Source organism: Podarcis vaucheri (genome assembly GCF_965113315.1).
Source record: "Podarcis vaucheri genome assembly, chromosome: 10".
Lineage (NCBI taxonomy): Eukaryota > Metazoa > Chordata > Lepidosauria > Squamata > Lacertidae > Podarcis > Podarcis vaucheri.
The window spans coordinates 4,268,856-4,290,599 of NC_138748.1; the positions used below are offsets into that span (position 1 = coordinate 4,268,856).

Here is a 21,744-nt window from a genome sequence, read left to right on the forward strand (position 1 = left end):
GTTTCTGGGGGCCTATGTACTTCACAAAACTTATTCCCTGACAAAACATCCATACAATATGCTGCTCCGAAAAGCAAGTGAACAGTACAGTAATCCCTTTCTGATATAAATGTCACCCACCCCTAGCAGAAGCTTATGGATTTCTTCTTGGACAACCGGGGAGGGGGGATTTGAGCAGCATACACACTAATCTATTTGCAGCACAAAAACTGTATTTTCCCCCAGTCTGGAATGATTTATGTTCATGCTCAATGTGCTGCTTTAAATCTAGATTGATTCGAGATCCTTCTAGATCCACCAGGGTGGGTGTGGTTACTTCACCAGTGTGTGAACTCCCTTCCCCTCCCAGTACATTGTCTACATTTCTCCCATGCCCCAGTTGCTGAAGAAGGAAGTACCTGTTGCTCTCTTGCCATTCATCCATCCCAAGCAAACTAATCTTAACTAACAAGCACCATCACCACCACCACTAAGTGGCAGGACAAACCATCAATGAGAAAGTGAGGTTTTTAATTTAAAGGGAAAAACTAAAGGAAGTACATGCTGCATACTTTGTGTATCACTTTCCTTTCCACAACAAGCTTCTTTAGGTTGGGAGAACATATACAGCAAATTTATCTTGTTTTGTGTTACTCCTCTTTCTCACCGCAATCTGTACTGGACTTTAGTTTAGACAATATGCTTTTGGAATGCCTCAGTTACAGGACAACTGCTGACCTCTGTTGGGGATAACTAGATTTGCAGTGATTCCAATATACGTACTGTATACCTAGAATATTTGCATTTAGGATTTACAGGAGCATGGGAGTACTCCTGGAAGTGAAAATATCACTTTGAGATATTGTCATCAGAAGCAATTCATAAATGGAACAAAATAAATAAAAATGAAATTCATATGCCACACCTTTCTCGGCTTCCATGCGGGCACACATTCCTTGTCTTGTGGCTTTGGAACAGAGATTCCACTATAGTTTGGGATATATTTAGGAACATGTATCCTAGAGCAACACATTCTAGAGGTGTGATAAAGTCAGTCATTGACAATTAAGGGGTGAATGAATACGTTTTTTTGTTTTTTTTAAACAGACTTCATGTTCCTTTTCATGTCTTCTTTCTGCAAATAGTACACATATTGAAACATTTTTATTTCAAAATATGTATTTTGTGATATATTTTATCTGAAAACATGCATTTTTAGATGCATTTTGTTGTGTTTTTTTGAGCCAAGTAGTGTATCACAAAATTTTTAAGAAGTGTGAAGATAAGAAGGCAGTGTTTGGATACTTCTTTCCTTAAGTCCTGCTGAGCCCAATGAATTGGGTCTAATGCTGTTCTTTGGGGGAAGCCTTTGCTTCTATACTTGTTGAATTGCATTTGCTTTATAGGAGTGGCCTATACATCTGAATGCTTTCCCTGCAAACCTGGCACATTCAGCAACACACCAGGCTCTTCCACTTGCCAGCTCTGTCCTAGGAATACATACTCGGAAAAGGGTGCCAAGGAATGTACCAAGTGCCAGGAAGAAACACATTATGCAGGTATTGTGGAGAGATCTGAAAGGCTAGGTCCGGTTCAAATTAACCATAAACTGTCATGTCAGAATAGGATTTAGTAGCCATGTGTACAATTCTGATTTGTGGTTATTTTTGTCCCCTCCAGCCCCAAAATGTTGTATGAGAATGTCCTGTGATATGTCTAGCTGAGGAGGCTGTGGAAAGGGCTGCTTCATAGATGAAGTGGTGTCGAGAGATTCTAAAGAGAATTTGCCCTTAAATCTAAGATAGCAAAGACATGTTGAGGACTGCAAATAGTTTTCCTAGAGAGGGTCTCCTTGAAAAGGATTTGATGATAGGTTCAAAAATGCTGGACTCTGCTGTCTCCTCCAAATGGCGTGGCACCTCTCTGTGCATGCAGTTTGGTCTGGGGAATCCAGATCTCTCTTGTCTCTCAATAGAATATACAATGGGGAGGGCTGTGGGTCAGGGGCAGAGCATCTGGCTTGCATTCAGAAAGTCCCAGGCTCATGTGAACAGGATCTCAGGGTCCGAGTAGACCACAAGCATAACATGAGTCAACAGTGTGATGCTGCAGCAGCAGCAACAGCAGCAGCAAACAAATGAATGAACAAACCCAAATGCTGTTCTAGGGTGCATCAACAGAAGTAGAAATCAAGGGAAGTAACAGTTTCGCTCTATTCTGCTTTGGTCAGACCACACCTGGAGTCATAGAATCATAGAATTGTAGACTTGGAAGGGACCCCAAGGGTTATCTAGTCCAAGCCCCTGCAATGCAGGAATCTCAGCTGATTCACAGACTGATGACAGACACCATCCAACCTCTGCTTAAAAACCTCCAAAGAGGGAGAGTCCACAGCCCCCCGAGGGAGATTGTTCCACTGTTAACAACCCTTACTGTCAGAAGCCCTGTGTCCAGTTCTGGGTACCACAATTTAAGAAGGATATCAACAAGCTGTAACATGTGCAGAGGAGGGCAACCGAGATGATCAAGGGCCTGGAATCCAAGGGACTGGTTGAGGCAATTTTGTATGTTTAGCATGGTAAAGAGGAGATTGAGAAGAGATATGAACCCAAACCAGTGGCTTCAAGTTGCAAGAAAGAAGATTCCAACTCAACATCTGGAAGAACTTTCTGACAGCAAGAGCTGCTCAACAGTGGAACAGTCTCCCTCGGGGGGCTGTGGACTCTCCTTCCTTGGAGGTATCTATGCAGAGGTTAGAATCATAGAGTTGGAAGAGACCACAAGGGCCATCGAGTCCAACCCCCTGCCAAGCAGGGTGTCCCTTTGTCACGGATGCTTCAGCTGATATTCCTGCATTGCAGGGAGTTGGACTAGATGACCCTTGGGGTCCCTTCTACAATTCTATGATTCTGTGCAAAGTTTATTTTGGGTTCTGTGTTTATAAGTATCTGTTCTGCTTTCAGAGGAAGGATCAAGCCAATGCATTGAACGTCCTCCTTGCTCAAAGAAAGACTTTTTCCAAATCCACACACCATGTGACCGAGATGGAAAAGTGAGTAGCATTTCCACAGGAGTCTTCCACGGTGTGGACTGAAGTGTTGGTGGTCCTCATGGTTTGCACCCAAGACAGGGTGGCCAAGATGGTACCCCCCAGGTGTTGTTGGACTGCAACTCCCCCCATTTCAGGCCAATGGCCAGGCTGACTGGAGCTGAGAGGAGTTGGAACTGGCCCCCTTGACCTAAGTTTGATCCTTGGCTTAAGGAAACTTGAGATATTAATTGTAGTGGAAATATCAGTCTATTTGTTGGCCAGCTGCTAATAAGATAAGCATTTGCAATGTTCTTGGCAAGACTGTGGGAGTTTTTGTAAGTTAATCATCTATTTAAGTTCATAGAATTTATGAAACATGTTTTAGGTCATATGATATTGTGCTCTGTGACCTCTGCAACAACCTTGTGAATTAAGAGCATTTACTATCGAACCTTGAGGTAACCCGCTGTAATTGCAGATCACTGTGTAATTGAGCTGTGAAATCCAAATCCCTCCCCAAGGCTCTCTTATTTTGATTAGACTCACAATCCTTCTCCTTTCTCTTCCTGACCTTTTCACTCAAGCAAGAGGGAAATTATCCCTCTGAAATATAGAATGACTACATAGAAGAAAGCTTTCTACTCTTATGTCAGAGAAAGGGACTCATGTAGATACGAATGTTAGAAGAATAATTGGTTATTGTGCACATGCTCTTTTGACACATAGCTGTTTAAGTGCCTAGACTCTCTATGTGGTTCTGTCCTTTCACTCCATTTTTTCTTTTACAAGGCTCCTTGCAAATGCTTTTCTTCTTTGCTGTGTTCACATTTATTACATTTGCCCAGGTGTGTGATCTCACTTGAGCTACTGAAATAAATGGAAAACATTCAGTGGATTTCAGATTGGACTATGTAAGATCACAGGAAATTCTGTTGAACTGGCTACCCACAAATAATGGTTGAATAAGTGACAGGACTGGGTAGTAATTTGCAGAGGCCTTAAGAATATGCAGAAAATGATACTGGATCCTGTCCCACGACTCGGCAGTGTGAGAGGGCCCACCTCACAAGGCAGAACGGGTTATCATTGAAGGGCAGCAAAATGATCCACCCACCCAGCCGTCCATGTTATCTTTCCACCATGTAAAATGCCAGCACTTGCAATACATTTGTTATTTGTTATTATCCTTATGTCTCTCCCTATTCAGTCATTTCTCCCTTGCATGCGGCTTCTTCACACATTACACTGAACACATTACACATGTCCACTTGTCTCTACACACATACAAGTATTTGTGTGAAAGCATGTCCACTTGTTGATTTGTATGGCTCAGCTGTTGTGTGTACAGGGACACAGACTGTATACCTGTTGAACATAATGTGTGAACATCTTTATGATTAACAGTCACATAAAGGGGGAAGCTGCTCATGCATTGCTGGTGTGTGTGCAGAAGGGAAGGCTACTGAACATGTGTTGTATCATCATCACCATCATCTTATTAATATACTGCTGACTTGCTAAATGGACTTTCAAGCAGTTTGCAGGTATAAAACCAAAATACTGTTGGCATCCCTCTGTCTTGAGAGGCAATGGAGTATGCCTCTGGAGGTGAAGTCAAACTGCTGTGTTAGCAGCACTGAAGTGACCTCTCCTGGGCATAAGCCGGGGCAGCTTGTCTGGAGGTCCTGGGCTGCCCAGATGACAAGACTCCCTTCTCGGCCTCGCTGATGTGGTCCAAAGGAAAGCAGAGCAAGACATTTGGCACCAGCTGGGCTGCAGGAGTTGCAGGGAAAAGGCATTCAAGGCACCATCCAATCATCTTAAGGACTCCAGATTGCTGTAAGGTTTACTCCTTACTCCTGAAGATGTCTCACAAAGCAGTGGAGGTTTAGGATCAGAATTTCCTCCTCCTAGGTGGGCCACCTTTGCAGGTTGATGAGTCCCCCCCCCCCACACCTCACTTTCCTCTACAGCACGTGCAGAAACCACCTTCCTGACTGTTGGACCCACTCTTGATCTCGGCTGCTCAATCCGCCAGAGCAATTACAAAATATGAGCATTCATAAATAAAACAATCCGATCCGAACATTAAAAACAAACACACACAGTTGAACTGTGCAATGGAACAAGCCCATTAAAACAGTTAATTATGATGTGTAAGCTCTCTCTGAGATCCGAAACCCTGGTTTCATAGGGCTCCAGTTCACAGGGAGAGTCTGTGGGTGTTCTGCAGGAATGCCCCCAATGAGAGGATGACAGGGTAGGCCTGGGAGAGGATGGATGGGGAAAAGGTCAACGAGAAGGGACCACTTTGCAAAGTTGTTACAGTAATTGTGTGACTGTCTGATGGGAACTTCTCTTTTGTCTAAGGGTTCATTGGCTTGCTGGCATTTGTTTTCTGCAGGGGAAAACCACTTTGGTCACATTCCTCCCTCCCCTCTCTGACTGTTTTCCTAAGAATTGTTCAGTCCTGTGAATAGCTGAGTAAAATATTCCTTATCGTAACTTCACATATTTTCTCTCTTTCTTTCAGACTCAGCTCATGTACAAATGGGTAGAGCCTAAGATCTGTAGGGAAGATCTTGCCGAAGCAGTGAAGCTGCCTCCTTCTGGGGAGAGGAAGGAGTGCCCTCCTTGCAACCCTGGATTCTACAACAACCGCTCCTCTTTCTGCACTCCTTGCCCCCTGGGCATGTTTTCTGACGGAACTCGGGGTATGAGAACTTGAGCCCATTGAAAAGACCAGGTTGTATCCCACCCTGTTGCTCAACTGATGGCACACTTTTGCTGGTGGAATGGAGAGATCATTCCCCCTCCCACTTGCAGTCCACCCTCCCCACCAATAAATCTGCTCAAAATGGTTCCCCAACCCTTTGGAACAGATATTCCTCTCGAGTGGGGGGAGAAGTGGGAGGGAAAAATCCTTAAATAAGAGACACGGGGGAATGATTAATGGACTTCAATGTCTGTACACTAATGCGCAAAGCATGGGAAATAAACAAGATGAGCTTGAGCTCTTGGTACAGCAAACTAAATATGACATAATAGGCATCACTGAAACCTGGTGGGATAAGTCCCACGATTGGAATGTAATAATGGAGGGATACAATCTATTTCAGAGAAACAGACCAGACAAGAAAGGAGGAGGAGTGGTGTTATATGTCAGGGATGTGTATACCTGTGAAGAGATCCAAGATTTAGAACCTCAAAGCCAAAGTGAGAGCATTTGGGTCAAAATTAAGGGAGAGAAGAATAACAGAGACCTCATTGTGGGAGCTTACTATAGATCCCCAAGCCAAACGGAGGACATAGATGATGCCTTCTTGGAACAGATGGCCAAGCATGCAAAAGGAAGGGAGATAATAGTAATGGGGGACTTCAATCACCCGGATATTTGTTGGATGTCAAACTCAGCCAAGAGCATAAGGTCAAACAGATTCCTCACTGGCCTTGCAGACAACTTCATTGTCCAGAAAGTGGGAGAAGCAACAAGAGGAACAGCCATTTTAGATCTGGAGCTAACCAATGTTGATGACCTGGTTAGTGGGGTAGAAGTGGAAGGATCATTAGGCGCGAGTGATCATGCTCTTCTGAAGTTTACTATACAGCGGAAAGGAGCAGCCAAGCATACTAGGACTCAATTTCTTGACTTTAAGAAAGCCGACTTCATAAAACTTAGGGAAGTGCTGGGTGAGATCCCATGGACAGTAATACTAAAAGGAAAGGGAGTTCATGATGGCTGGGAGTTTGTTAAGAGGGAGATAGTAAAAGCACAATTTCAGGCAATACCAATGAGACGGAAACATGGAAGGTGCCTAAAGAAGCCAGGGTGGCTATCTAAAGAACTTTTAACTGAGTTAAGATTAAAAAAGGAAGTGTACAAAAAAATGGAAAAGGGGGGAAACCACCAAAGAGGAATTCAAACAAATAGCCAGCACATGTAGACACAAAGTCAGAAAAACTAATGCACAGAATGAACTCAGGCTTGCTAGAGAGGTTAAAAGCAACAAAAAAGGCTTTTATGGGTATGTCCGTAGCAAAAGGAAGAACAAAGAAACAGTGGGGTCACTCAGAGGAGAAGAGGGTGAAATGCAAACAGGGGACACAGAAAGTGCTGAACTCCACGATGCCTTCTTTGCCTCAGTCTTCTCCGATAAAGAAAACAATGCCCGACCTGAAGAATTTGGAGCAAATGATTCAGCAGAGGAAACACAGCCCAGAATAACTAAGGAGATAGTACAAGAATACTTGGCTAGTTTAGATGTATTCAAGTCTCCAGGGCCAGATGAACTGCATCCAAGAGTATTAAAAGAACTGGCAGATGTGATCTCAGAACCACTGGCAGTCATCTTTGAGAATTCCTGGAGAACAGGCGAAGTCCCGGCAGACTGGAGGAGGGCAGATGTTGTCCCTATTTTCAAAAAGGGGAAAAGAGAGGACCCAAATAATTACCGCCCAGTCAGTCTGACATCAATAGCAGGGAAGATTCTGGAGCAGATCATTAAGCAAACAGTCTGTGAGCACCTAGAAAGGAATGCTGTGATCACCAATAGTCAGCATGGATTTCTGAAAAATAAGTCATGTCAGACTAACCTTATTTCGTTTTTTGACAGAATTACAAGCCTGGTAGATGAAGGGAACGCAGTGGATGTAGGCTACCTTGATTTCAGCAAGGCATTTGACAAGGTGCCCCATGATATTCTTGTAAAGAAGCTGGTAAAATGCGGTCTTGACTATGCTACCACTCAGTGGATTTGTAACTGGCTGACTGACCGAACCCAAAGGGTGCTCATCAATGGTTCCTCTTCATCCTGGAGAAGAGTGACTAGTGGGGTGCCACAGGGTTCTGTCTTGGGCCCGGTCTTATTCAACATCTTTATCAACGACTTGGATGATGGACTCAAGGGCATCCTGATCAAATTTGCAGATGACACCAAACTGGGAGGGGTGGCTAACACCCCAGAGGACAGGATCACACTTCAAAACGACCTTGACAGATTAGAGAACTGGGCCAAAACAAACAAGATGAACTTTAACAGGGAGAAATGTAAAGTATTGCACTTGGGCAAAAAAAATAAGAGGCACAAATACAAGATGGGGGACACCTGGCTTGAGAGCCGTACATGTGAAAAGGATCTAGGAGTCTTGGTTGACCACAAACTTGACATGAGCCAACAGTGTGACGCGGCAGCTAAAAAAGCCAATGCAATTCTGGGCTAGATCAATAGGAGTATAGCATCTAGATCAAGGGAAGTAATAGTGCCACTGTATTCTGCTCTGGTCAGACCACACCTGGAGTACTGTGTCCAGTTCTGGGCACCACAATTCAAGAAGGGCACTGACAAACTGGAACGTGTCCAGAGGAGGGCAACCAAAACGGTCAAAGGCCTGGAAACGATGCCTTATGAGGAACGGCTAAGGGAGCTGGGCATGTTTAGCCTGGAGAAGAGGAGGTTAAGGGGTGATATGATAACCATGTTCAAATATATAAAAGGATGTCATATAGAGGAGGGAGAAAGGTTGTTTTCTGCTGCTCCAGAGAAGCGGACACAGAGCAATGGATCCAAACTACAAGAAAGAAGATTCCACCTAAACATTAGGAAGAACTTCCTGACAGTAAGAGCTGTTTGACAGTGGAATTTGCTGCCAAGGAGTGTGGTGGAGTCTCCTACTTTGGATGTCTTTAAGCGGAGGCTTGACAACCATATGTCAGGAGTGCTCTGATGGTGTTTCCTGCTTGGCAGGGGGTTGGACTCGATGGCCCTTGTGGTCTCTTCCAACTCTATGATTCTATGATTCTATTCTATGATTCTATGAAGTGGAGGGGGAAATGCCAGGAAACTGTTTCTCTCCTTGTTCCGCTGACGGAAGTCTTGCTGTCAGCTTAGCAGGCCTGTTGGGTACAGCCCACTGTTGTGGCACTTGCTGGCCCGCCTGGCTTGGGAGAGAGAATTATTTTTATCCCACCTTTTGAAGATGATATAGAGGCACCATTGTCCTCGGCTTGTGCACTCATTGCATGGTCATCTATGCTTCACAGGATCTTGCGGGATATTATCTCATTCTTTAAATCTGTAAGATCCATTTGACTAGACGCCACAAAAAGAAGGCTCAGACACCAAGGGCCGTGTTGCCTCTTTCAGCTTTATTAGAAAAAACTAAACTCTTCTCTGCCTTCTTCCTTGGCTGACTTCCTCCAACACCAGGCAACTTGTCCACACACAGCCTCCTTTCTTTCTTTTTATTGTAGAACGGCTTTTGTGGGTGTGTTCACTTTTTACATACTGCAAGTCATAGGATACCCATTATGTATTTATTTTTGTTTCTTGCCTAATACAGTACAACTCTTTTTAAAGCTACCATACACGGGATAATTTATTTATTTCAGAATATTGTCCTATGTCCAAAGATCTCAGGGCAGCTTGCAGTGCTTAAAGCAACAATAGTGCATCAAATTAAATAAGCAGAGAGCAGGCAAAAACATAAATCTAAAACAAACCTGACAATGGATTTGTGCCCCATAGACATATTGTGGTTCAAGAATGTCAACAGGGTGCTGTACAGGCTGGTATCCTGTGACACCACTCACTGTATCACTCAATGCAAAAGAATGTATCACTCTGCCCCAGCTGTAATAGGATGCTTCTTCAATGTCCTTCCAGCGCCACTTAGTCCTCCCCAATGTGTCTGCTTGATTTTGACTTTCCTCCAGTCATGATGCCTTCTCAGTTAGGATGCCTCCTCCCCATATCAACATTTCTTATGTGGAGTCATCATCCTGAGGTGGACTCTGCCCTGATCCCCACAGTCCAGCAGGGTGAACCACCCAAGAATGGCTAGTTCTCCCTGATTCGTAACACATCTAATAAAATGTTTCATTGTGAAACTAGCTGATTTTCTGCATGTATGCTCATCCTGTCCCATTTCTTCTTGTAGATTGTGAGGCCTGCCCTGCTGGTACAGAACCTGCTCTGGGCCTGGAATACAAATGGTGGAACGTGCTCCCTTTCAACATGAGGACTTCTTGCTTCAATGTTGGAAATTCAAAATGTGATGGGATGAATGGTGAGCATGTCCGCCTTCATCACTAAATTATTGTTCCTTTGGATGTAATAATAATAATAATAATAATAATAATAATAATAATAATAATAATAATAATAATTTATTTATACCCCGCCCATCTGGCTGGGCCTCCCCAGCCACTCTGGGTGGCTTCCAAAAGAATATTAAAATACTATAATACATCAAACATTAAAAGCTTCCCGAAACAGGGCTGCCTTCAGATGTCTTCTAAAAGCCTGGTAGTTGTTGTTCTCTTTGACATCTGGTGGGAGGGTGTTCCACAGCTCTTAAGAGTTGATGTGAGGGTTAAGGGAATGGCCTGTGGCATTTCTAAAAACATAGTCATACTGACCAACCTTTAAAAGGCTGTGGTAAAAGTTGATGAGGTGAGATATGTTGGCCTCTTTGGAAAATCTCTGGATAAAAGCTAAATATCATTATTGTTGGTTTTCCCCCCATGCTCATCAGCAGCATTTGTAAATTAGTACTTTTATTTGTTGGTTCAGTTTATCTTTGTCACTGAAGGAGGGTTCACCAGCTCTAGTAGGAACTATGGAAAAGAGGTATACATTCAGAAAATAATGCATGGTACCACTGCAAGTGTGTTTGTGGACTGTCACAAGAATAATGACTCCTCCATAAAAACTCTGTATCCACGGAAAGGTAGCATATCAAGGGACAGCATTCCAGTATAGCCTCTTCCCTGACTTGCTAGTTTTCTACATAAATAGAGTTTTTTTTAATGGGGCAGGGGCACTGAAACACTGCAGGAGAGTCCAAGGAGGATTTTGCTTATATTGGCTCTGAGAAAGATCAACAACAGGCAAGATTACTTCTTTCTTTCAGATATTGTAATTAAGGTTTTGTTGAAGTGATGTGGGTTTATCCCATAAAATTACAGAAAGGAACATTTGCCCACTGGTTAGATGGTTTGTTTGAAATTATGGATACCTGAGTTATTTTCCTACTGTGGCACAGATTTCTTTTCTTTGATTTTAAAGACGTACCTTAGGTTGGAATAAAACAATAAGTTACATAGATTCCCTTAGGCTTGAGCCAGCTTTGTTGCATCTAATTGCACTGAATTGGCCTAAATATATTGCATCTGTGTTTAACCAGCTGATGCATCTGGATATTTCCCCTCCCCGCTGTGATCTTTGTATACTTTTTAAGAAACCAACGTGCAAGATTATATTTACGTGGGGTTTTTTCTTGTTCAGGCTGGGAAGTAGCTGGTGACCACATCCGAAGTGGGGCAGGAGGGACGGATAACGATTATCTCATTGTGAATCTGCACGTACCAGGATTTAAGTAAGGAATCATTAAATTTCTATGCTATTCCTCACCTTTCCCCTTTCTTATGTTATATTCTATCTCAAATGGTTTGTGCTTAGACAACATGAGGAAGAAAGTTATAAATGGGGACTGAGGTCCTAAACGTCACGTGGAGCAGATCTGTGAAGACAAACACAGTTTCTGCTGGAGACATGTGTCGATGGGACAGGGTGGACACACAACTCATTAGTTCATTAGTACGCACCCATTTACTTGAATGTGAGACCTCTGAGGGCATCCAGGGAACATGATCCAATGAGTCATCTTCTACACGTTGCTTTCATTGACATTTTAAGTCGGGGAGCATTTAAGCCCACTCTCAACTTTGTACCACATCCACATCTGCAGGGAAGACATGGGAGCATACCCTGCCCCACACCTGCACTTGGATGATCTATAGTCCCCACATCCCCAGCTTTCATTTTTAAAATAAAAGTCTGTTTCCAGCATTTACAGAACCTGCAAGGTGAGGCAAAATGGACAGGAGCTATTCTTCAGCACTTCTGTGTGAGAAACTGGCTTGCGCCTTCATTTGGGTGTTTCACTCTGGCAGGGACCTTTGGAAGGACCTTGTAATTGTGCCATTTCTTCTGTGTTGAACAGGCCTCCGACTTCCATAGCAGGGGCGACAGGGTCAGAACTTGGACGGATTGCGTTCGTGTTTGAAACTGTCTGTTCGGCAGATTGTGTGCTGTATTTCATGGTGGTAAGCAAGAACGTGCTCAACATTTTGACTTGCCTTTATTTATTTAGATTTGCTGAATAGATTTATAGCCACCTTTTTTACGAGGTGGGTCACGATAACATATAAATTATTATTTTTTTATTTTTTAATGAGGTATTCACATTGTTATACACTTTATCTCTATCCTGTTCAAACATTAAATTATGATAACATATAAATTAAGCAAATTCATCACAATGTATGAAACTAGAAAACACCATAAACAGCCCTGAGCCCAGTAATTCCAGAAGTTTTTGTTCCTGGGCATATACCAAGGATGGGAAATCTCTTTCCTGTTTTCCCCACACCATTTCCAGGGGCTAATGACTTATAGGGCAGTTTAATCAAGCACAATGGTGTCATGTTACCAGGATTCTAGATTGCTATTAGTAGGTATGTGGAATAATGTAGGAAAAGAAGATGAAGGGAACTGAGTGAAAAGTTCCTGACAAGAGAGAATCTGGTATAAGATCCCTTCCTTGTGGCCAAAGCAGTAGCACAAACACCTACAATGATGAAAGTTGGCATGTCTGCTTTAGTAAATAGCCCAAGTTCTGCTAATTGACACTGTACATTTACTTTATGTCATTTGCTTCTAGGACATCAATAAAAAGAACACAAATGTAGTGGAATCGTGGAGCGGAACTAAGGAGAAGCAGTCGTATGCTCACATCATCTCCAAAAACGCTTCTTTTACATTCACATGGGCTTTCCAGAGAACAAATCAAGGCCAAGATGTAAGTAGCACAGGCATCTTAGTGGAAATGAACATATTTCATTAGGTTTCAGAAAACACTAATGCTGTGAAACAAAACTTTTTTTAGGCAGTTTTGGGAGGCTTGCCACATTCTAAGCCACCAGGGGAAGTTTGGGTGCAATGGGTATTGTGCCCCATCTTTGGGCTCCAGTCCTACGCTCTGCCAACCCGTATGTCCCTGTTATCCACAGACCCATTTCTACAGGTCAAGACTTTACAGAAGTATCTGAAGTCAGGGTGGTGAAGATTTCTAGATGATCTTGAGCAAATCATTCTCTGCCATCCTAACCTATCTCTCAGGGTTGTTGTGAGCATGAAATGGGTGTCGAAAGAGAAGGAAGGAGAATGTATGGACTCCTTGGAGGAAGGACTGAATATAAATGGAATTAAGAAATAAAATAAAAGCCTCCTGTCCCTCTTTGACTTCAAAGATCAGCAAACTGTGCTGGGCTGCCAGTTTAAATGAGATTGCAGAAGATCAGCAGCAGCAGCAGGGAGGTCAGCTCATCATCCAACTGAGAAATGCACCTCCTAGCCTATTAGTGATCCCTGAAAATGATTTACTGATTTATGGGGAACCCCAAAGGTATCCTGTACTGCTCAGGGGGCTTACAACAGTGTGGTAGGCCATGCTCCAGGTCAACACCCCTGGATTAACTCAACTGCCCAACTCTCTTGCCAGGAGCTGCTTGAGTCACCTTCCTTTCCGCTGCTGTCTTGCTATTAAAGCTTCATATGTTTTGCAAGGTTAGCATCAGCAGTGAGAGAATAAAGGCAGTGTATTTGAGGAAATGGTAGTGTGTCCCCTCAGTATGAGTTATTTTTGCCCATTGCTCTTTCCAGACCAGGAAGCTCATCAATGATGTGGCCAAGATCTACTCAATTACTGTGACCAATGCAGTCGATGGTGTCGCCTCATCGTGCCGTGCCTGTGCCGTTGGTTCTGAACAGTCTGGCTCCTCCTGCATTCCCTGCCCTGCTGGTCACTACATAGACAAGGAAACCAACCAATGCAAGGAGTGTCCTCCTCAAACCTACCTGTCAATTCATCAAATGTACAGCCAAGAACCATGTATCCCTTGTGGGCCTGGCAGCCAAAGCACCAAGGTAGACAGGTGCCATCAGTAGTTTTGATGTTTAAAAACAGACAAAGATAAGAATAACCTGAATCAAGTCAATGGTCCATCTTGTTCAGTGCTTTTTAAAGCAGTGGTCAACGCTCACAAGTGGAGCAAAAGTGAGATCGTTAACTCAGGTGGCATGTCCCATCATCTGGTAATCAGAGTTCTCTGGCTCTGAATTTGGAGTTTGCATTTAGCTCTCAAGGGAATGGCTATTGAAAGGTCTACACTCTAAGCCATCTAAGTCTTATATGAAATTTGTCATTGTTTAACTTTGTTGTACTTTTTCAGTAGGGAAGATATTTGAGCAGCCCCCTCCCCCACGGGATTCAATGTTTCCCCAAATGCTCAAGTTTGTTGAGCACAATTTATTTTAAAAGGTACACAGAGAAGTATATTAATTTCAGGAAACTCCAGAGTTTTAAAGGTAACATTGCCCCCCCCCCATAGCAAATGCAGTGGACCTGACTCCTGGGCGCTTTTGATTGATGACATCCTAATGGCCATTTGTGTGGGTTTGCTTCTTCTGGTGCAGAGTTTACAACTTGATTATCTGAAACTTGCCTTCACTTTCATTTTGCTTTCCTTTCTTAAGGACCATTCCGCCTGCTTCAGTGACTGCTTGTTCTCATATGCCAAGAACAACCAGAGCCGGACTTACGACTTCAGCAACCTGAGCAAAGGAGGCTCATTAATGAACGGACCAAGCTTTACGGCGAAAGGAACAAAATTCTTCCACTTCTTCAACATCAGCCTGTGTGGGAACCAAGTAAGCACCTGCCTTTCTAAGGCTAACACTCCATCCCACATGTGAAAAGAGGAGGCCATCAAACCAGGGCATCTCCTAGCCCAGTGTTTCCCAAACGTTTTTGGGCAACGGCACACCTGTTTACTGAAAAAAAATCTCGCGGCACACCACCATTAAAGCCCCGCCCCCTGACATCAGCGCGCAGAGTCACGCCGGGAGGGACGCACAAAAGTGAAAGTTTTTTCCCTCCCCCTTGCCGGGGAACCTCCAAGCTTTGGGCAGGCAGGCAGGCAGAGCTGGGAAGGGGGTTTCCAGGGGACACGGCAGCTCCTCGAAAGGCTTCTCTCAGCAGCGCTCAATCCTCCTCGGAGAGGATTTCCCCTCCGGTCCCATGCCTTTGTTTGGGGCATCGCTCCGGCTGCTCCCTCTCCCGCCGCGCAGGAGCGATGCCTCTCTCTGGCTCTCCCTCCGCGCAGGCTGAGGGAGGGAGGGAGGTGCGCGTGTGACCCGTCTCTGCTGGGAGACCAAACCCAGCGAGGCAGAGTCGCGCGGAGGCGCCCAGGCAGCGCTGCCGGCTGCGGGGAGGAGCGCCAGGCAGCAGCAGGAGGCGCGGCCTCTCCTCGCCACCGCCGCCCCGCCTCTCGCCGCCCGACTCACCCGCCTCCCTCCAGGCATCTCGCGGCACACGAGGCAACGTCTCACGGCACACTCGTGTGCCGCGGAACACCGGTTGGGAAACACTGTCCTAGCCTTCCATGTACCAGTGCCAGTCCCTTTCCTGAAAAAAATGAGGTGCCGGTACTCATGCCCTGATAAATTGGGAAATGCCACTCCCACCCCTCCTGGGGTCTTTTGCACCCCTTCTCTCCTGAATTTGCGATGAATTTTTAATAATGCATTTATATTTACTTTTTTAAAGTACTCTTTTGAAATAATAATACATTAATATTTTCATGAACAAAGTTCCTACATATGTACTTCTTGCTAAACTAGTAGAAGAATATATTTATATGTATTTAAAAATACTCTACTGAAACTGATACCACAACAACAACCCATTTTGTTTGGGGGATTCTTTTTCTAATTCACACACCTTGAGAAAGAGTACATTGAGAGAAGTCTGCTGCTCACTCTCACGGTGGAGATCACACTACTGATCCTCCCCCCAAATGACGCTGTTTCTGTCTAACAACAAGGAACACCCCTTCCTCCCCAATTCCAGCGATTTGTGGGGCAGGAACTGGGGGTGGAAGAAGAGGAAGAGTCCAGGTAGTCAAGAGGAAGAAGGGAGAGGAGGTGGGGGAAGAGCAGAGAGGTGGAAGAGGTGGTCCCAGAGGGATTCTGGCTATTAGACTCTCCTCTGTCTCCAAGGACTAGGGGGGCTTAAAGCAACAGGAGCAGCTGGAGATGCTGGGCAGGAGAAGCCTCTGGTTGCTCCTGGGCCATGTCAGATGAGGGGGTTTAACTGAGCTGGAAGGGGTATGGTGATGGCGTTGATCATTCTATCCAGGTCAGAGCACAAGTCTGAAGAAGAAGATGCCCAGATAGCTATTTAGCAGGAGTAGTGTGTATATTTGAGAATTTTGGGAGAACAGAATCATAGAATCATAGAATCATAGAATCATAGAATCATAGAATCATAGAATCATAGAATCATAGAGTTGGAAGAGACCACAAGGGCCATCGAGTCCAACCCCCTGCCAAGCAGGAAATACCATCAGAGCACTCCTGACATATGGTTGTCAAGCCTCTGCTTAAAGACCTCCAAAGTAGGAGACTCCACCACACTCCTTGGCAGCAAATTCCACTGTCAAACAGCTCTTACTGTCAGGAAGTTCTTCCTAATGTTTAGGTGGAATCTTCTTTCTTGTAGTTTGGATCCATTGCTCCGTGTCCGCTTCTCTGGAGCAGCAGAAAACAACATTTCTCCCTCCTCTATATGACGTCCTTTTATATATTTGAACATGGCTATCATATCACCCCTTAACCTCCTCTTCTCCAGGCTAAACATGCCCAGCTCCCTTAGCCGTTCCTCATAAGGCATCGTTTCCAGGCCTTTGACCATTTTGGTTGCCCTCCTCTGGACACGTTCCAGTTTGTCAGTGTCCTTCTTGAATTGTGGTGCCCAGAACTGGACACAGTACTCCAGGTGAGGTCTGACCAGAGCAGAATACAGTGGCACTATTACTTCCCTTGATCTAGATGCTATACTCCTATTGATGCAGCCCAGAATTGCATTGGCTTTTTTAGCTGCCGCGTCACACTGTTGGCTCATGTCAAGTTTGTGGTCAACCAAGACTCCTAGATCCTTTTCACATGTACTGCTCTCAAGCCAGGTGTCCCCCATCTTGTATTTGTGCCTCTCATTTTTTTTGCCCAAGTGCAATACTTTACATTTCTCCCTGTTAAAGTTCATCTTGTTTGTTTTGGCCCAGTTCTCTAATCTGTCAAAGTCGTTTTGAAGTGTGATCCTGTTCTCTGGGGTGTTAGCCACCCCTCCCAGTTTGGTGCCATCTGCAAATTTGATCAGGATGCCCTTGAGTCCATCATCCAAGTCGTTGATAAAGATGTTGAATAAGACCGGGCCCAAGACAGAGCCCTGTGGCACCCCACTAGTCACTCTTCTAACAGGTGAAGAGGTAAAGAACAGGTGAAGTCTCTGTGGACTGGAGGCAGGCAAATGTTGTCTCCATTTTTAGAAAGGGGAAGAAAGAAGACCCAGGTAACTATCAACCAGTGAGATTGATGCAGATACCAGGAAAGGTCCTATAACATTTTATTCAACAGTCGGCCTGTGAGCACTTAGAAAAGGATGCTGTGATTACTAAGACGCAGTATGGGTTTCTCAAAAATAAGGCATGCCATACCAATCTGTCTTCTTTTTTTTGGATGGAATTACAAACTTGGTGGATCAGGGAAATGCTGTGGATGTAGTATATCTTGATTTCAGTAAGGCTTTTGACAAAGCCCCCTATGATATTCTCACGAGGAAGCTGGTAAAGTGTGGGTTGAATGAGGTAACTGTTAGGTAGATTTGCAGCTGGTTGACTAACCAAATCCACAAAGTACTCATTAATGGTTCCTTGTCATGGGAGAAAATGGGGAGCTGCAGGGTTCTGACCTGGGCCTGTTGTTGTTCAACGTCTTGGATGAAGGCATTGAGGCAACGTCTTGGATGAAGGCATTGAGGGGATGCTCATCATATTACTTGAAAGTGCAGCAGGAGCAGATGGGAGGGCTTTGCTCGTGAGGAAGCCGGGGCAAGCATTGCACGGTGCATGGGGGAGGGGAAGAGTGCACACTGGGTAGCTAATGTGGATATACTCTTACTGCCCACACCATATGCTCATAGTTAATTAATTTAGGGCTAAGACACAACTGCTCATTTCTTTGCAAAGATTGCTGGCAGTGTTAAAGGTGCCGTTTTCCACTCCTTGAGAAAGGAACATTTACGTTGCCTGAGTTACTCTCCCTCTTGGTGGTATGCTTTGCTACGTAGCATGGACATGGTTATGGATTTGTTGGGATCACCCATGCAACTGGCCTTGGGGGCCTCTCTTGCACTCTTAGATGTCCCCATTTGCCTTCAATGGCATCATCACATAACCAAATCTGGTTGGCTGTGGAGCACCTTCATGTCAACCCATTCAGGATGTGATCCCATAAGAGCAGGCATGTATACAATGACAAAAAGGCAACCAAAACTTGAGGGAGCAGGAACCAAAGAATCAGATAAGAATTAAAAGATTAATGTCTGCACAAAATGTTTTGGGAGGAATTAATCCCCCCCGCCCAAATATTTGCATCCTGAAACTTTAACCTGGAGAATATTCTGTGCTACCCTATTTAAGCTGCATTACATTTTGTTACTGCTACTGTGAAATGCTGGGTGTCTGCTAATTGTATGAAGGTTTGTTATATTTGAATAATATTGTCAGAGTTGCTCCCCGATCCTAGCTCACAGAGGATCACGCTAGCCAGCGATCATTAAGTAAAAGTCTTTATTGAGTTACAGTTCCCATTCTCAAGCTGCTGCGTGCAACTCTACGTCTTATGGTTAGATCGGCGAAGCTCCGTCTGAGTCTCCGCCCCTTGTGCACCAACTTAATATCCTAGCCCTGCTCCACCTTTTCCGCCTGACTGTTCTCCTCTGGGTCCCTCTGCCCCCCGGGGTCTCCTCCCTCCGGGACTCCTCCGACGCCGACCCCCCGGACCCTTCTGTCTCCTTGCGCCGGGCTTTAGGACCTGGCTCCCTCTCCGGGCTGCCTACTGCGTCACTTCCCTGTGCATTTGAACTTGGCGCGCGCGCCCAACCTTCCACTTTCCGTCTGACCGTTTCTTCGCTCCCTGATGGAGGTGTGGCCACTCCTGACTCGTGCCCTCCCTCCTGTTGTGAGCTGCCAGCGCTTGATCCCTGGCCCCCTTCCTCTTCCCTGCTCTCTGGCGGTGACGCTGGTCCCGATCTCCAACTGCTCCCCTCTGAGTCCCCTCTGGCTCTATCTTCCTGGGGTGTCCCCCTAGGCTCCCCCCTTGCCCTGGCCACTGGTGCTCCTTTCTGTGAATCTTCTGATTCACTGGAAAGACTCGGAGATCTCGGGTCGTTGTCATCACTCATCTTTTCTTCTGCCTCCTCCTCCTCGCTCTCTGTTTCCTCCCTTGCCCTTGCCTCTGCTCCTGAACCCCTGACATCCATCCCCCCCTCGAAGCCCCCTCTTCCCCCCTCCCCTCCTTCCGGTGCGGGAGCTGGGTGCTGCTGTGTCAGGGGGACGAATGTCGGGTACAGTTCGCTTCCCGTGGCGGGCCTCCATCTGAAGTCTTCCGGTTCTTCCTCCCTGCTCTCGTCGACGACGGTCACCTCCGCTTCCATCTCTGTGCCGCCGTGCTCGAAACCTGGGTCGTCCCCGAAAACGTCCATGTCCGTCTCTCCCTCGCTTCCTCCTGGGGGCGTCGCTCGTCCTGGACCCTCCAGCCACTTTCTGCGCCACTGCTCCTCTGGTCTATCGTCCCACCAATACGAGGGTTCTGAGGCCGATCCCGAGGGTGACCCCTCCGGGGAACGTGCGTCGCGTGTCGGTTCCTCGTCCGAGTCGAACCCCCGGAACGTGCTGGCTGAAAGCGTGGGCGTGAAAAGCCAGTCGTCGAAAAAATCAGCTGGCATGGGCCTGTGTGGGAAGAGGGCATGAAACTCTTCTTTGAGCAGAGGTTCGTCTAGAGCGTAGCCTGGCACCCAGCTGTTGGCACTGGCCAGGGTGCCCTCCTTGGCGAGAAAGTATTCTACCCCCTCTTCCCCCCATCTAGAGTCCAAAATCTCTGTGACTTCGTTGATGCGCTCCTCCTGTGCCACTCCCCCTTGCTCGGTTCTCTCTCGGAGTGGCCTTGGTGCCGTGCCTGGTTCCTGAAATCTGTGAGGTGCCTTGTAGGGAGTGAGCACCGATCTGTGGAACACCGGATGCATCCTGGAACCCTCCGGAAGCGCCAGCCTTAAAGCCACCGGGTTGACCTGCTCTTCGACTTGGTAGGGCCCCAGTTGCTTATGCCCTAGTTTCTTCTTCGCCAACGACCTGGCCGGCACCGTGTGGGCTGCTAACCAGACCCAGTCTCCCACATGGATCTCTTCGCCAACCCTTCTGTGTTTGTCCGCTTGTACCTTGTATGCGTGTTTGGCCAGCTCCAGGTGCCGCCGCAGCTGATCGTGGACCTCCTGCAACTCTGACGCGAACGCATCTGCTGTCTGCGGCTCCCCCTCCCCCATTCTTTCCAGTCCCGGGAAGGTTCTGGGGTGCCTCCCGTTGTTGGCGAAGAACGGCGTGACCCCCGTGGACACGTGCTTCGTGTTGTTGTAGGCGAACTCGGCGAGAGGCAGGTAATCCACCCACGTCGCAGGCTGTTGATTCACATAACATCTCAGGTACTGCTGCATGATGGCATTGACCCGCTCCGCTTGCCCGTTGGTCTGCGGGTGTCTAGCCGACGCCAGGTTGATCTTGACGTTCAGGAAGCCCATCAGCTTCTGCCAGAAATTCGAGATGAACTGTCACCCTCGGTCGGACAGAATAGACCGCGGCAGACCGTGAACCTTGAACACGTGGTCTATGAACAGTTTGGCGGTTTGTTCCGCCGTGGTCACACGGAATGAAATGTGCCATCTTGGAGAACAAGTCCACCACCACCAGCACGGCCGTCTTGCCCCTCGAGCTGGGCAGATCCGTGACAAAGTCCAGGGCCACTCTCTCCCATGGTTCGAACGGAGTTTGCAGCGGTTCCAACAGTCCGGCCGGCGGTTTGTGCACTGGTTTGGCCCTCTGGCAGGTGTCACACCTCGCCACGTAGTCCGCGACTTCCCCTCTCATTCCGGGCCACCAGAAGTCTCTGGCGACTAATTCCACCGTCTTCTCCTTGCCAAAGTGCCCGGCAGTGGGCGCGTCGTGCAGCTGCTGCAGTACCTTGGCGCGAAGTTCGTCTCCTGGCACGTAGATGGCCCCTTTACGGAGGAGCAATCCATCTCGCAGCTGGAACTCGTCGGTCGCTGCCGTGCCCCTGTGCACCTCTGCCATCTTTGCTTGTGCGAAGGAGTCATCCTGCAACGCTCGTCGCACCGCCTCCAGGTCAACTGTTGCCGCAGCGCACGCCCACACTGTTGGTGCGAAGATGTGCATGGCGGCCGCTGGCGTTGCCTCCTCCAGATACTGCGGCTTACGGGAGAGAGCATCCGCCATGATGTTGGTGTCCCCCGGGACATACTCTATTCGGAAGTCGAAGTTCGCAAAGAACTCAGCCCAACGTATCTGCCTCTGGTTCAGGAACTGCGCCGTGTGCCAGTGCTCCAGATTTTTGTGGTCCGTGCAGACCTGCACCGTGTGCTTGGCGCCAATCAGGAAGTGCCGCCACGCTTTGAACGCTGCATGAATGGCCAGCAACTCCCTGTCCCAGATGGTGTAATTCTGTTCGGACTTGCTGAGCTTCCTGGAGTAAAACGCTCCTGGC

The 21,744-nt window shown here is 46.5% G+C and overlaps 1 protein-coding gene across 1 annotated transcript in view; it reads left to right on the forward strand.

Annotated features, from left to right (window-relative positions):
* ELAPOR2 (endosome-lysosome associated apoptosis and autophagy regulator family member 2) overlaps nt 1–21,744 on the forward strand; it is a 103,672-nt gene that overhangs the window by 63,730 nt on the left and 18,198 nt on the right. Inside the window, exons 7-15 of the mRNA XM_082240109.1 lie at nt 1,386–1,538; nt 2,943–3,031; nt 5,544–5,724; nt 9,947–10,075; nt 11,296–11,386; nt 12,014–12,116; nt 12,734–12,871; nt 13,735–13,998; nt 14,608–14,781. Of these exons, the coding sequence (XP_082096235.1) occupies nt 1,386–1,538; nt 2,943–3,031; nt 5,544–5,724; nt 9,947–10,075; nt 11,296–11,386; nt 12,014–12,116; nt 12,734–12,871; nt 13,735–13,998; nt 14,608–14,781 (1,322 nt within the window). The remainder of the gene's footprint in view (nt 1–1,385; nt 1,539–2,942; nt 3,032–5,543; nt 5,725–9,946; nt 10,076–11,295; nt 11,387–12,013; nt 12,117–12,733; nt 12,872–13,734; nt 13,999–14,607; nt 14,782–21,744) is intronic.